The following is a 14,813-nucleotide window of genomic DNA, read 5'->3' on the forward strand; positions in this document are numbered from 1 at the left end:
TGTATTGTGAATATGCTTTAATTACTTGCTTTTCTTAATAATAATTAATTCTAAGATAAAATTTCAGAAACTGATAATTGCTATTGCTGTTTTTCAATAACAATAAATTACATACACATTACTGTGACTCTTATTTTTATCTAATGTTTTTCTCTTCTATTATATATATTCTTATATTTCTTAAAATATACTTATTACAAGCTATAAAAATAGGAACAGAATGTTTGCTTAAATTGTCTGCACTTTAAATAATTCATTATTGTCTGCTAAAATTTAAACAATGATATATGTCCTCACTGACATAATTATCTCCACTACTTAATTAAATGGAGATATAATGCAATAACGGAATCTTAGTTTGTTACCCTATTTTAATATCTGTTATCTCAGGTGCTTTGTTCCAGCAGGGACCTTCTGAATATCAGTCATTCAAAGCAATAAATGTATATTTAAACACCAGCTTTCCAGTAACACTGAGAAAAAAAATTAACTTGTTTTAAGTCAATTATTAATATTAAAAAGTCATGAAATTTTGTTTTTTACATAACAGCACTGAGATTATTGTATGCACAAAGATGGAAAGATTCAGCATTTCCCATAATAGAGGAATAGTTGGTGAAGATGATGGAACGTGCTGAGATGATAAAATGACTTATTTGATCAGAGAAAAGATAATATATACATTTATTGCTCACTCGAAACCTTTTTTAGCCTTTTTGCACAAAACAGAAAAAATGAACATGATTTATGGTTTTGATTAGACAAATAGATTATAGAAAGAAGAGATGTAACTGTACAATAAGAAATAAATTTATAATTGTATTTATAATTGCTATAAAGATCAGAAGCTACTTCTTTGTATCTTTTTTCTTTCTTTTCTATTTTTTCCTTTTTTCTTTCTTGCACTTTTAGCCTTCTCTTTGATTTCTTCTTTTTCTTATATTATATTAGTTAGTATTGGTTTTTTAAAAAGAAGTCTCCAATAAAATTATACAAAAAATACCTATTATTAAGTGCAAAATTATTTTAATTCCCAACATATTGTTAAGAACCAGATCCATATAGCATGGCTTGATCCCAAACATGCAGTGAATTTATTATGAAGATGAGAATTTGAAGACTGCAGTTTCCGCTTTACACCATATATAATTATCAAAGATCTATTTTTATAATTATTTTATATGTGGGGGCATCTCTATTACACTTGTTCAGAGTTGCTTTTCTCCAGAGTATGCTTTTCACCAGAGTTGGTGTTCTGGTAGAATAAATAGTGTGAGATGATAAACTATTGAAACTAAAACGGTTAAAACCTTTATACGTTAGAAGAAATGTATAGTGAATTGGAAAAATGTACACCAACGTCTGGCCACTACCGTTCTGTGCGGTTTCATAACTCTTATTAACCAAAGGGCTATTAAAATAGCTTCCACTTTTTACAGCACTTTTTGATACAGAAAATAATTTGAATAATAAAATCTATTATCCTTAGTCTACCTACATATTTTAACACTTAATTTAGTATTAGTTGGCAATGCAAATGCTATTATTGAAAGGTAAAATTGAATTAGAGTTCTTGAGTAATTGTAGCATCTTAAAAATACTTCTTTAAAATAATTTATTTTATTTATAAAATTTATTGGCCACTCATCTTACAAGGTGACTTATGCTAACTTGCGTCTATCTGTAGATATCACAATAGATGTTATATAATGTATGAATTTTTATTGCATTTGAATAATTGTGCCTAAGTACTAATTTGTTGCATAAGAATATTGACTGAATGAGTGATTGATTGTGCCACCAAGTTTATTGTTGTCATTTAGTGGCCGCATAGACAGACTTTTTCCTGGATGGTATTTCTGCAGCTTCATCTTTTAGTCTCCAGTAGTAGAATTATCACCATTATAGTGAAAACATTTTGCTGTAGGACTTCCTCTCCTTCTCTTTCTTTCCATCCTTCCCAAAATTCTGTTTCTGATTATGTTGATAATCTTTTTAGTTTTCCTATTTGTTTCCTGTTTCACAATAGCAAAAATGTCTTTTTTTTTTTTATTTTCAGTTTAAAAAGTGGTTTGATTATTTTAACAGAATTACATGCTGTTTCCAGTTTTTTATATACTAATACAGTAACAAGATTTTAAAAATGCACAAAAACCCAAGGCAGCAATGAACAACTAAACTCTATAAGTATTCCCTTTGCAGGAGGGATCAACACCGGATTTCCCCTCCCCCTAAGTATTAATTATTTTTCAGAAATAAAAGAACATTAGGCCTGATTTGACCTCTAGGAGAATGCTTTTCTAGTGAAGGGAGGCAGGTACTTAGAAGGGCCTATGATGCCAACATTACAGGTACGGATAGAGATCCAGATAAACTCTTACTTTCTAGATTCTGACAAATAAGCAAAAACTGCTGAGAGTTAAGTAGTCCAAAAGATACCCGGGTTCTAAGCCATGAAGGCCTTTAAAGAGACAATGAGATTCTTCAATTGCACTCACAAATAAACAACTAACGGTATTATTTTGAGTAGCGCCCATAATTCCTGGAGTCACTGCATTTTGGGCCAGTTAAAACTTCCAGGTGGTCTTCAGGGATTGCCCCATATAAAATACACTGCAATAGTCTAAATGAGACATGACCAAGTTTAAGTGATACTAAGCAGAGCATCCCATCCATAAAAGGTCACAATGGAGACAGAAGATGGAGTTGTGGAAAAGCACTCACAACCTGCTCTTTACTATTATTTATTAATCAACTAAAAATTAAGCAATAAAAAGCATATTGACAATTAATAAGTATCAATTTGCTTTTCAGCATTCCTCTTTCCCATCTTAAAGCAACAACTGCATTTGGAGCCTAACCGCGTGATTATACCTGTTCAGTACATCTTGTTCCCTCGAGAGAGGCTGAGACACATACACATTAAATTCTAAATTCTCTTTATTTGCAGTTTCTAAATATCCATCTTCATCAAACCATCAGCAGTGCTGTGAATCAACTTCACATAAGATACATTTACTTTGTTTGGTAAACTAAAATCTCACTAAGTATCAGTTATAATTTTCTTATAGACCTAAACTCATTAATTCTGGAGAGAAAAAATAAATAAAAAATAAAACATTTCAATATTATAAACTGAGATATACAGCTAATAATATGGTGTGCCATAATATACTAGCAATGGTATACAACTGCAGCTGTTGAAGCTCTAATGGGCCATTTTCAATTCAATTTTCAGATTAAAATCTTCTTGAGGAGCCTAATATTTCTTATTTCAATTCAAAAAATTTTTGCTGTTCCTCTTAACTTTGTATTCAGAAGACTCTTATCTGGCATGCTTCTTGTTTAAAAATATTTGTTTATTTTGTCTTCTACACTTTTTGTAGATATAAAAAGTATTACTAAATAAAAATAAAATTGTAATTCTGTAACTATCTAATATTACTTCAAGGTTGGGCAACCTCTCACCTTCCCAGTGTTTAATTCTTTTTGAAGACTATTGTTCAGCAATCTACTTTATTCATTGAAATTATATAGTATAGGTAATTTACAGCATAATAAGCATATGGTTAATTTTAAATAGGGCCTATTTAATCTTCCAAAAGATGTATTAGAGACTTGGGAAAAACACCCCTGTTATTTTAGAATAGTTTGGCAATGCCCCTTTAAATCACTAAGCCAATATCATAGCATACATTTATAGAAATAATGTAAGAACTTGCCTCTAAAACTGATATAAAGTTTTTTGCTTAAGAATTCAAAATCCTATCAATAGGAATTAGATGCAAAAAAATAGCAACTCAATAAAGAGATAGGACTGCAGGAGACATCTATGCTCAAAATACAAAAAAGGAGCTAATATAGAAATACACGTTTTTTCTTGTTATAATTTTAACTGTTTTCATATATTGAAAAATACAATGTGTTGTTCATATTTCAGGCACATATATCAATTTTATGAGTTTGGATCCCTATTTTCAATATAAAAAACCCTGTATGCTACTCACAAAAGACACACACTTAAATAAAAATGAGACTAAAAATAAACACAGTAAAAACAGTGACAGCATTTTTAACAGGCCACTAGAGCCACACTGAAGAATTCATTAGATGGTTATTATTAAAAGAGTTTAAATAAACAATTTGCAATGATTTATTTAAACATTAAATAAAAATCTGAAAAAAATCAGGCTCCACCTGGCACCAAGAGTATCAGTTTGTATCAGGCAAAACTCCTTGGGAAGAACAACTGGGCGAAATGATTATGCAAGCCTTCTCTCCTCCCCATGAAATGTGTAGCAAACTTAAAAATAAAAAAAAACAAGGAAAGTGTAACAAACAAATTAACAGAGGCAGATCAATTCCATAGAAGACCAGTTATAAGGTAGACTGCTGTACAAGAACAGAACATCACTGGTTGTCCAACCTATACCTCAATTCATTCAAACATATTAATAAAATACAACCTATACTGGACAATGACATTGCACTTTCTCAGGCACTGTCTTGCATGCAGACATCCTGAAGCTGATTTCACAAGTAATCAAAAACAGGGAAATAACACTAATGAGGTAACCAGACTCTCCACAGTCTGCAGATGCCTACTTTCCCTCTCATTTACAGTAACAGATTAGTGGTGCCTTCCCACACTCTTCCTCCACATGCCCAGAAATGCCCTTCTGAATGCTACATAAGACAATTTGCACAAAATAATTAATAGTCATCGATTTCACATCAAACTCAAAAGAAAAGTTATATCGGCATTTCTACCCATGATATAAATCTTTGTGACAGATTTTGGAGTAACTCTGAAACCAATGAAAGTCCACAGTACAACTTGAATGAGACTGCTGAGCTCACCTAAATTTAAAAGGTTTCAGGCTATCTCAAAGGTCCCAATATAACTCATTATAATTATTGATAGAGCATGTGTAATCTGACCTCTATGTCACCCGTCTTCCTTCCTCTTCGCTCCCAAGTCTAACTTAAATCATATGTTAGTCTATGCATCCGACGAAGTGAGTTGTAGTTCACAAAAACAAATGCCCTTTAGTAGAAAACGGCCCTACAAGATTGCGGGTTTCGGGCTACCGTGGACTTAATTCTTCTTAAAGGATTTTAATAAGGTATAAAATCATTACTGATTCTGGCACTTGAGGGTCTGCTGGAAGTGGAGCATAACCTCTACCTAACCCGATATTTGCACTGGCACCAACCACCGCCGCGGAGTATCGAGCAAGCCGACTTCTGTGACATTTGCTGGCTCTAAAAAGTACTCCCATCCCCTGGCGTCGGCACATGTGAAAAAGTCGGCTCTGCTTGAAGCCAATGGCCTGGGGAGGACGGTAAGCGGGTGTAAACTGACTGGGCAGACGGAGGCCAGCGAGAGCTTACGGTAAGCCTTGCCCCCTTTTTTTGTGTGGAAACCCTGATCTTTTGGACTGATAAGTCGCGGCAAGAAGGTAAGGATGTCAGCGGGCGAGCCCCGGTGCTTGTGCAACAGCTGGGGACGAAGGGCTGAACGCTCGTCTGCACAGACGCGGCTCATCGCAAGCTTCCCCTCCCGCCAAATTCCAACCGCTTCCAAAGCACACACACCCCACTTCGCGCCTCGCGCCTTTTTTATGCGCGCGTGCTCTGGAAGGGGGTCGCCCAACGCCCCCCCCCCCTCCCCGGACTTTGCTCAGCCGCTTCTCTCCCCGCCCCCCGCCCCGTTCTCCCTTCCTTCTTCTTCCTGCTCGCGCTCGCTGGTTTCAGTCGCGTCCGATCTGCTTCGCGCTCTAAATTGAGTCGCTTGGCTGTCGCGCCCGCTTTTACCTCAGAGGCTTTCCGGGCTTCGCCTCGACTTCGCGTTGCCCAGAGGGAATCGCCCTAACGCCTCAAGAAACCGGACCCACCAGTACTTGTCAGCATTACCAAACTAATCCCCGCCAGGGGGACGCTACCCTGCGGTTGCTCTTTGGTGGGCGGGTTGTGACTATAGAGTGCGCCGGAGGCCAGCACTAGAGTTTGCTACCGCCTGATAACAATAGAGTTTCTCTTTTTCCCTTGGTCTAGACTAACCACAGCCGGGAATCAGAGAGTTGCACGCCTGTAGAAGCTAGAGTGGCAAAGCAATGGGTATTTTTGAGGCCTTTGGAGTCTCTGGTTTCGTGCCTTTCCGTGCCTTTTTATTGCGAGTGAAGTACCATTAAATCTGCATACAGAGGGTCGTATCTTGATTCTACTTAAGTGTACTCAGAAGTGACTTCAAATAAGCAACTTTAGGATTGCAATTTTGGCCTGTGTCTTAGAAAAGCAGAGTGTTAGTAAAAAACTTTTTTTATATATATATTTACAGACGCAGCGGCCAAGCGAAAACAGTTCAAACCCAGGTGTGCATTTAAAACGGTTTGACCTATTCTACGTAACTCCAGACTTTACATTCCGGCTGCGAATTTAAAAATTGAGAGCTGATAAGGCGCTTCTTCTGCTTCTGTGCAATGGGAGGAAGTGAAAAGAAGAAAAGTTTGGACCTGAAGATCTGTTGTTCTTTTCGTCTTGAATTGAGGTATTTTTTGTTTTCACAAGAAATTACTGAAAGGAGGCGGCTTTTGGGGTGGACATACATTCGAAATGTTGAGAGTTTGTAACTATCCTGTAATCTGCAACTCTTACACTGCAAAAACATATGGACGACACAACTCGACCAGGGCAAAGCAATAGACGCAATCTACATAGACTTCTGTAAAGCCTTTGATTCAGTGGTACACGACAAACTACTCCTAAAAATAAAATCCTATGGTATCTCTGGACAACTGAATAACTGGATAGAAGCATTCCTGTCAAACAGACAACAAATGGTCAAAATCGGGAGCGTCCTATCAAATCCAGTACCTGTCAATAGTGGTGTACCCCAAGGCAGTGTTCTAGGACCAACTCTCTTCATACTCTACATAAACGACCTCTGTGATCATATTAAGAGCAATTGCGCTCTCTTCGCTGATGATGTAAAGCTGTTCAATACCACAGACAATACTGCTACCCTACAAAAAGATCTTGACTATCAGAATGGTCAAACAAATGGCAACTTCAAATCTCAACAAATAAATGCTCTGTCTTACATATTGGCAAAAAAAATCAGAAAATAAAATACAAGCTGAATAGTCAAGATCTTGTTGATGACCCATGCTCTGTAAAGGACCTTGGAATACTCACCTCTAATGATCTAAGTGCTAGAGCCCACTGCAACTACATAGCCAAAAAGGCATTAAGAGTTGTTAACCTAATCCTACGTAGCTTTTTCTCTGGTAATATCACACTACTAACCAGAGCATACAAAACATTTGCTAGACCAATACTCGAATACAGTTCATCAGTTTGGAACCCACATTACGTATCTGATATTAGCACAATTGAGAAAGTCCAGAAATATTTCACAAGAAGAGTTCTCCACTCCTCTACTCGTTGTAGAATACCTTATGCCACCAGACTTGAAATTCTAGAACTAGAAAACCTTGAATTACGCCGTCTTCGGTCTGACTTAAGCATGGTATATAAAATCATACATTGCAATGTCCTACCTGTCAATGAATACTTCAGCTTCAACCATAACAACACAAGAGCACACAATAGATACAAACTCAAAGTAAACCGCACCAAACTTGATTGCAGGAAATACGACTTCAGCAATAGAGTGGTCAATGTCTGGAATACTCTACCCGACTTTCTTCCCCAAACCCCAAAAACTTTAACCTTAGACTGTCTACTATTGACCTCACCCCTTTCCTAAGAGGCCTGTAGGGGGCGTGCATAAGCGCACCAACGTGCCTACCGTCCCTGTCCTATTGTTTCTCTTATTCTTTTATTTTTCTTATATGTACCCATTTCATGTATTCGCAACTATGTATACATTTATACTTATTATCTTGTAAACAATTGGCAAATCAAATAAATAAATAACACTCACAAAATGATTGCCTGTTCACCAATTAAACTCTGTTGGGTGAGGCTAGTAAAAAATAAACCGCAGTTTACAGGACGCTAGAAATAGTTCCTCATCGTGATGAAATTATATCCATTGGGTCATGAAGAGTAGGAATGGACTGAACCACCCAATAAAGTGGTGAGATTGCCTATTGCCTCCTTTTATTAGCTAAAGCTATCTTGGCATTTCTTCTCAGCAGTCACTATTTTTATAGCTATGATATATATATGGGTTTTAGCTGTATTCTTGTAAATTATATTAGACGCTGGTACCATTGTTTTGCATCATGCCAGTGAACCATAGAATTTTAAACCAAATACCTGCTTTGTCTTATTAGAGATAAAAGAATCATAGCCTCTATCTATGTTTCCTTAACATGGTACAGTATATGGTGCAATTAAAAGTCAAGCTCTTACATGTGCTCCTTTGCCTGATATCCCAAAGTTGTCTTTTCAAGGGGCAACTGGGCTTTCTGGTTTTTTCTTTGAAAACATTTCACTTCTCATCCAAGAAGCTTCGTCCGCTTTGACTGGATGGTGGGAAATGGAAGGATGTATATTCCTTGCAGACAGTCATTTGCATTCTTTTAGAGAGTCCTTGAGGCCACTTGGAGATTTATCTGTGTGGTCAAGATCACCTGAATAGTGCAAATGGGGTGGAGTCTTCTTGGAGCTGTTGAAAGGACTGTGTTGAAGACTGGAGATAGATGTCATATCCCTCCTCTGTTGAGTGAGGGCTGTCCACTTTTGACATAGATGGCCTCTTTGACCCCTTTCAAACCAGTGGTCCTTTCTGTCCAAAAGTGGACTTTGCTGTCTTCAAGAGTGACCTTCGTCTTTTAAATGCAGATGGACTGCTGAATCTTGTCCTGGTGGGTTTATTCTGCTTTGTTATGCCATGCATTTATGATGTGGTTGTTTTGTTTCCCCAGTGTACAGATCTGCACACATGAATTGTACTGCAAATACCACATTTCTCAGTTTGTGTCTGGGTGTTTTATCCTTGGGGTGGACAAGCTTCTGCCTTAGTATATTCTTGGGTTTAAAGTATGCACATATGTTTTGTTGGCTGAAGATCCTCCTGAGTTTTTTCTGATATTCCTGCAACATCTGGACTGACATTGGTTCATTTATTGTTCTCTGTGTTGTCTGTTATGGTTGTCTGTAGGGTCTTTTGAGATTTGATGAAGGCCCACTTGGGATAGCCACACGTTCTGAGGGCTTCCTTGATGTGTTTTATTTTTCTTTACCATCTTTGCTGGTAGGCAGGCCTTCAGCTCAGTGATGTAGGATTTTGATGACTCACATTTTGTGCTCCAGTGGATGGTGAGAATCAAAATACTGATGTGTTTGTGTGTTTTCTATAAACTTCAGTGTCAAGGCTTCTGTCTTCCTTAATGTGTACTCTACAGTCCAGGAAGGCTAGACTATTTTCCTTAAGATCTTCCCGTGCAAATTTGATGTATCTGTCCAGAGTTGATGTTTGGTGAATGCTTCTCCTGTGTTTTGATCTTGACCCAAGTATCATCCACATACCTATACTAGTGACTATGTCAATTGAACAGCCCCCTCTCCTAACAGAGCGGGTGGGTTACAACATCATCTGTCTCCAAACTACAACACAGTCCTCTCAACAGTTCCAAGAAGGCTCCACACATTTGCACCACTCAGGTGACCCTGACAATGAAGATAAACCTCCAGGTGGCCTTCACAACTTGCTAAAAGAATGCAAATGACCAGCTGTCTGCAAGGATTATAAATCCTTCCATTCCCCATCATCCAATCAGAACTGAAGAAGTTTCTTGGATGAGAAGCGAAACATCTTCAAAGAAAAACCAGAAAGTCCAGTTGCCTCTTGAAAAAACACCTTTGGGACAATCATGACCTGGATGATTGGGAATCTCCATAGACACTCGTTGCCTGATGTTTCAAAATCATATTGCCTTACAATAGGATATCTTTGAAGCACGTTGCCCCCAAAGTACAGTTTCAGTAGTTCATTCTAGGGTAGTGTTCTTGTTTATTGCCAGCAGTGATAGAAACCTGAATGCACTTTGTAGACAGACATGAGTGCCTTAGCTGGGATATGGGCTGCAAAAATCCAGTAGGCCTAGATGATCACAAATTCTTGATTACTTTTCTGTGGTTGTCTTGAGCTTCAGCCTGAGTGATAGAAATTTCTGCTTTTCTTCCTAGCTCTTAATTTATGCCAGAAGACTTGCTCTGCAGGAATGTAGGAGAAATAACAGCACAAATGACAGTATTTTCCCTTTTTGAGTTAGCATTTATTTAAAAAAAAAAAACTTTGGGGGTTGTTCTGTTCTTTATTTTTTTAAAAAATAATTTAATTATAGTAATTAACTTCAGGGAGTTTGCCGAAAATCAGCTTAGTGTTTCGAATAAGTCCTGTAATGATTAGAATTAGACTAGGATTAGTGAGTTCCAAATAACATTCAATCACAGAAACTCACTAGATTATTTGGCCAACTATCTCACCATTCAATTTTCTTTATAGGGGTGTGTGGAATTAATTGGACAAGGGAATATTATGTGTGCAGACTTCACCAACTGGAGTTAAAGTTGGTAATATCCAACAGGCTTTGAAAAAAACATGGGATAAAATGTTAATGATATAATAAAAAACAGACAGGCATCATTATTTATTAACACAAGACAAGAAAGACACAATCAATGCATTAATGGAACACTGTCCAGCCAGATGTTAAAATCTTTTAAAAAGCATATCTAAAACCTAATTTCAAATAAATAAAAAAGACTTTTTACATAATTACACAGTTGTGATTTGAATCTGACAATGGTAAACGTATTGACATCAACAAAAGCAAAAAATGATTAAAGACAATGATCTATTTTTACAATCATATCTCCCTCACAGTTAAGCTTGGCCCATCATTGCTAAACTGCACAATAAAAAAGCAAACTTATTTAACTAAAAAAAGCCTATCTTTGAAAAAAGTGTGAAATATGGTTTTGTGTTCAGAGTAGTAAGTTCATTCTCAGGAATAAGTGTTCCAATTGCTTCATATTAATATATTTTACTAATGATATTAATTCAGAGGGGGTTTTTGTTAATGAAACTGCATTCATGGGATATTCCTGCTAGAAGAATCTAGGAAGGCAATTCTATTATCAACACCCCATAAACCTCTGTATAGCAAAATGTGAAAGAAACATGAGAATTGCAGGGTATTCATAGAGCTCTCCCACTTCCGCTGTTGTTGGAATTTAATCTTGGACTTATGAAAACAGTAGTCCTTCCATTTGCAGAAGGAATACTTTGATCCAAGGCATTGTGTTTAAATTAAGTATTACCTGAGCTAATAAGTAAATCCAAAAAGCCAAGGCTGAAAATGCTGGCTTTAATCTCTTTGGATATATGAAAAAATTACCATACAATGATTCTGTGGAATGGGAAAAAAAGGACAAACTAACTCCAGAAGCTACAGAGAACTAATACTTATTGTATTCCATGTGGAATCTGTAATGTCTGATGGAGAACACAGAATAGCACACCCAAAGCCACACTGAGTAAGTCAGTGTCAGAACCCCTATAGAGATCAGATTCTACAATCATTCCTTTGGAATCTCAGCCATGTGTATAAATTATTGGAAGGCAAATATGTGTGGCACTGAAGAGATCTCAGGGCTAAAGAGTAACATTGAAATCCTTGGTGTATTAATTATAAATCTTTGGAGAAAGTATATTAAAATCTCACATTAGCAGGGAAGAAATAAAATATTTAACAATTAAATCAAGGAGGAAAATGATATATTTGAAGTTAATGTTGAAAACAAAACTTGAAGTATTTCAGATTAGAAGATCAGTAATTTCAAATGTTTTTCTAGACTGCACATAGTAAACATACCATTTTAAATGTAATATGAATGAATCTAAACGTAAGTGTAGAAAATACTGCTACAACCTTGGGTAGAGAACTATGCTCTGTTTTCATTCAGTAGAACATTAAAAGTGTATTTTTATAAAAATTGAGACCTCTTAAGAACCACATTGGAGTGAATAAATAAAGGCTGGAGTACACAGAACATTTATTTGCTGAAGGCCTTCTGTTCCCATGTGGAGTGCCAGCAACTGCTCTATCTGTGTTCGTTTTCCAAACTATTGCAAACTACAAGTTAAAACAACTTCAGCATGGAGTGCATTTTAATTTACATAGCAGCACCACACTGGAAATACTGATAATGGAAAATATTCAAACCGTCTCCATTAAGAACCAGTAGTTAATATTTCAACGATTTGAAGTAATGAACCTCCCTCCACCCTGTACTATTTTTGCCATAATTCTTCAATTCAAGACATATTCAGTAACATATGTATAAGAAGGTAATTGTGAATATTTTGTTAATATATTTAAAAGTTTTCTGTCTAAATATCTATACGTCAAGCCATAAAAAACAAGCTTTTGAAAGTTTGTACAGAAAGGTTTTCAAGTATACATTTGGAATTTGTCTTAAGGAACAAGTTGCCAGAGCTACACTTAATATAGCTGCTGTAGTTGAGGATTTAATCCAGGTTTATATTTATATCTCTCTTAAAAATGTCTAAAAACACTAACTTTGTTACAGGAAGGGTAAACAGACATTATTAAAATATTCTAAGTATTTACACAATAGGCCACAAATGGCCCAAGGAAGTTTGTCACTATTTCTAGTATCTGCTTTCTGTGTTATTTTAACAAACTTCTTAAGGAGAAACAAGGAGAAGATTCTAAAGTGTAATCAGAAAAAAATAATAACGGCCTAAATAGAAATATTGTTTTTCCTACCAGCTTATTGGAGATGGGTTGCAGACCATTTTCAAACAATGGCTATTCCAGTACATTTTAAGGCATCTATTATCATCAGTTCTTTGAAGGCTGAAACTGATCAGCTATTTTGAATGGGATAATCACAACTTGCCAATCTTTCAAAAGAATTAGGCTGTTTCTGATTCAAAGACGTCCTGCAAAAGCCCATGATTTGCAGTACAGTAACGAATCCCACCCAAAAAGTAGCACATCAAAGTAATGGTAGGAATTTTCTTTTAAATGAATTGTGTGTGTGCACCATCATCGAACAAAATATGTCTAAGATCATGAATGGTTTTGGATAACAAGTGTTTGCTTATAAAAACCATTTTAGTAGGCTATACAAATTCTATTCAACATTCCAAAGTCACAGAATTGCTTCTTGCTTTTTAAAATGCTTTTAAAGCTGAGGAGCATCAGCCTCTTTATAAACATGTGCACTGAAAATGTAAGTTTCTACATGCTATGTCATACCTGACCAGCAACAAAAGAGAAACCTAATAGTCTAATTGCATTCCTCACTTTAACTGTCTTATCATAATTTATTTAAGGGCTTTGTTAAATTCTTAATTATTTGAATCAGTTTTCTAAATAAATGAATTATGCATACTAATATTTACATATTTTAAATAGAGGCAAATTCTTTTTAAGTTTATGAGATAAGCTATGTGAATAAGTGATTCTTCTGTTGAATATTGAGTGTGGCCATGGCACAATTTTAAGTAAACGTGATCCCTATCAACACAGTACTACAGAATTAAGCTAACAGTTTTAAAGTACACTGTTTACAGACGGTATACGTAGGACTTACATAACCAGGTTCTTACAATTTGCATTTTAACTAAATAAATCATCCCTCGTAGAATTCTAAATCAGTGTTAGAAAAAGTACAAATATATACAGTAACTGAAAATGTTAACACTACAATAAAGGCCCTGGTGTTCGTTTTTCACAAGGGCCTATTTTTCACTGCCAGTAAAGCTATCACCTTACAATACAAATGTAGTTCCCTGGTTGCCATCTTTTGTCTTTTGATCAGTCTAGCTTGCTGTCAGTCCAGTGAGATGGAGAGAGAAGGAGTCAAACAGCACTGTCCAGCTTCACAACTACCATCGCTAATTTTTTTGTCAGCTTCTTTTGTTTCCACAGTCATTCCTGGTCCTTGCTCAGTTTGTAGGATAATTTCAGACCCACGCTTGCAAAATTACATGTTGTATGCTACATATATGGGATCCAGTTGATCAGCCAAGAAACTGTCACGGAGATGCATCCGCTGCTTCTCTCCTCTGGAATTGATGGGTATCACCCCAGGATCAACTACCACCACAACTCCTACAATCAGATAATGTTCTTCCAGGACCACATTGGTAACCAGAGGGACTAAATCAAGAGCTTCCTGTTCACAGCCACACAATTCCACAACCACTACAAGTAAATTGGTCCATGTGAATACAGCACTAAAAGAAAAATAAGAAATCCAGAGTTTATTACATGCACTTTATAGGAATGAGTCTGCAGATTAATATTTTATAAGACTAAATATGTTTAAATTTAAGCTAATATGTTTAAATACCTCCGTTTTAAACTGAAAGATCCCCGTCACAAAGAAACCTTTAAATCAACGTTTTATGCATTCTGAAATGACCACTTGGAATAGATCAAGTACAGTAATACACTCATTTTAAAATATATAAATCACTTCACGCACTCTACTTTTTAATTTACAATAAATACCGTAGTTATTTAATAAATAAACTGAAATCTAATAAAGTATAATGCAAAATTTTAAACTATAGTTATACAATCTATAAAATAGCACAGAATAGTTTGCTACTGTTCTCATATCAATAATGAAATGAAAGCTGGGGCTATCATCCAAAGCTCTGAGCAGATGTGCTCAATTTAATATTTTAAAACACAGATGCGATTGCTCAGGATCCAGATTGATCTGAACTTACAACTACAGTCAGTAACTTTGTTTTTCTATTGCTACATCCTTGCTAAACAATGTTGTATTTTCCC

At 36.0% G+C, this 14,813-nt stretch overlaps 2 protein-coding genes across 6 annotated transcripts in view; both read right to left on the reverse strand.

Annotated features, from left to right (window-relative positions):
- The window catches only part of ATF1 (activating transcription factor 1), a 39,461-nt gene extending 33,421 nt beyond the window's left edge, over positions 1–6,040 (reverse strand). Inside the window, exon 1 of one of the 3 annotated variants that reach the window (XM_087956240.1) lies at positions 5,818–6,040. The gene's annotated coding sequence lies outside the window, so the exon portion shown is untranslated. The remainder of the gene's footprint in view (positions 1–5,817) is intronic. The other 2 variants (XM_087956239.1, XM_087956241.1) reach the window with 2 other exon arrangements.
- A 4,556-nt stretch (positions 6,041–10,596) lies between these two features.
- Positions 10,597–14,813, reverse strand: part of DIP2B (DIP2 acetate--CoA ligase B (putative)) — a 190,777-nt gene continuing 186,560 nt past the window's right edge. For all 3 annotated transcript variants that reach the window (XM_026679973.2, XM_087956238.1, XM_026679972.2), the window contains one exon: positions 10,597–14,248. In XM_026679973.2, coding sequence (XP_026535758.1) covers positions 13,996–14,248 — 253 coding nt within the window. In that variant the 3' untranslated portion in view covers positions 10,597–13,995. The remainder of the gene's footprint in view (positions 14,249–14,813) is intronic.

This window comes from Notechis scutatus, chromosome 2 (genome assembly GCF_049901735.1).
Source record: "Notechis scutatus isolate UNSWTSFEM ecotype Mainland chromosome 2, rNotScu1.2, whole genome shotgun sequence".
In the NCBI taxonomy this organism is placed as follows: domain Eukaryota; kingdom Metazoa; phylum Chordata; class Lepidosauria; order Squamata; family Elapidae; genus Notechis; species Notechis scutatus.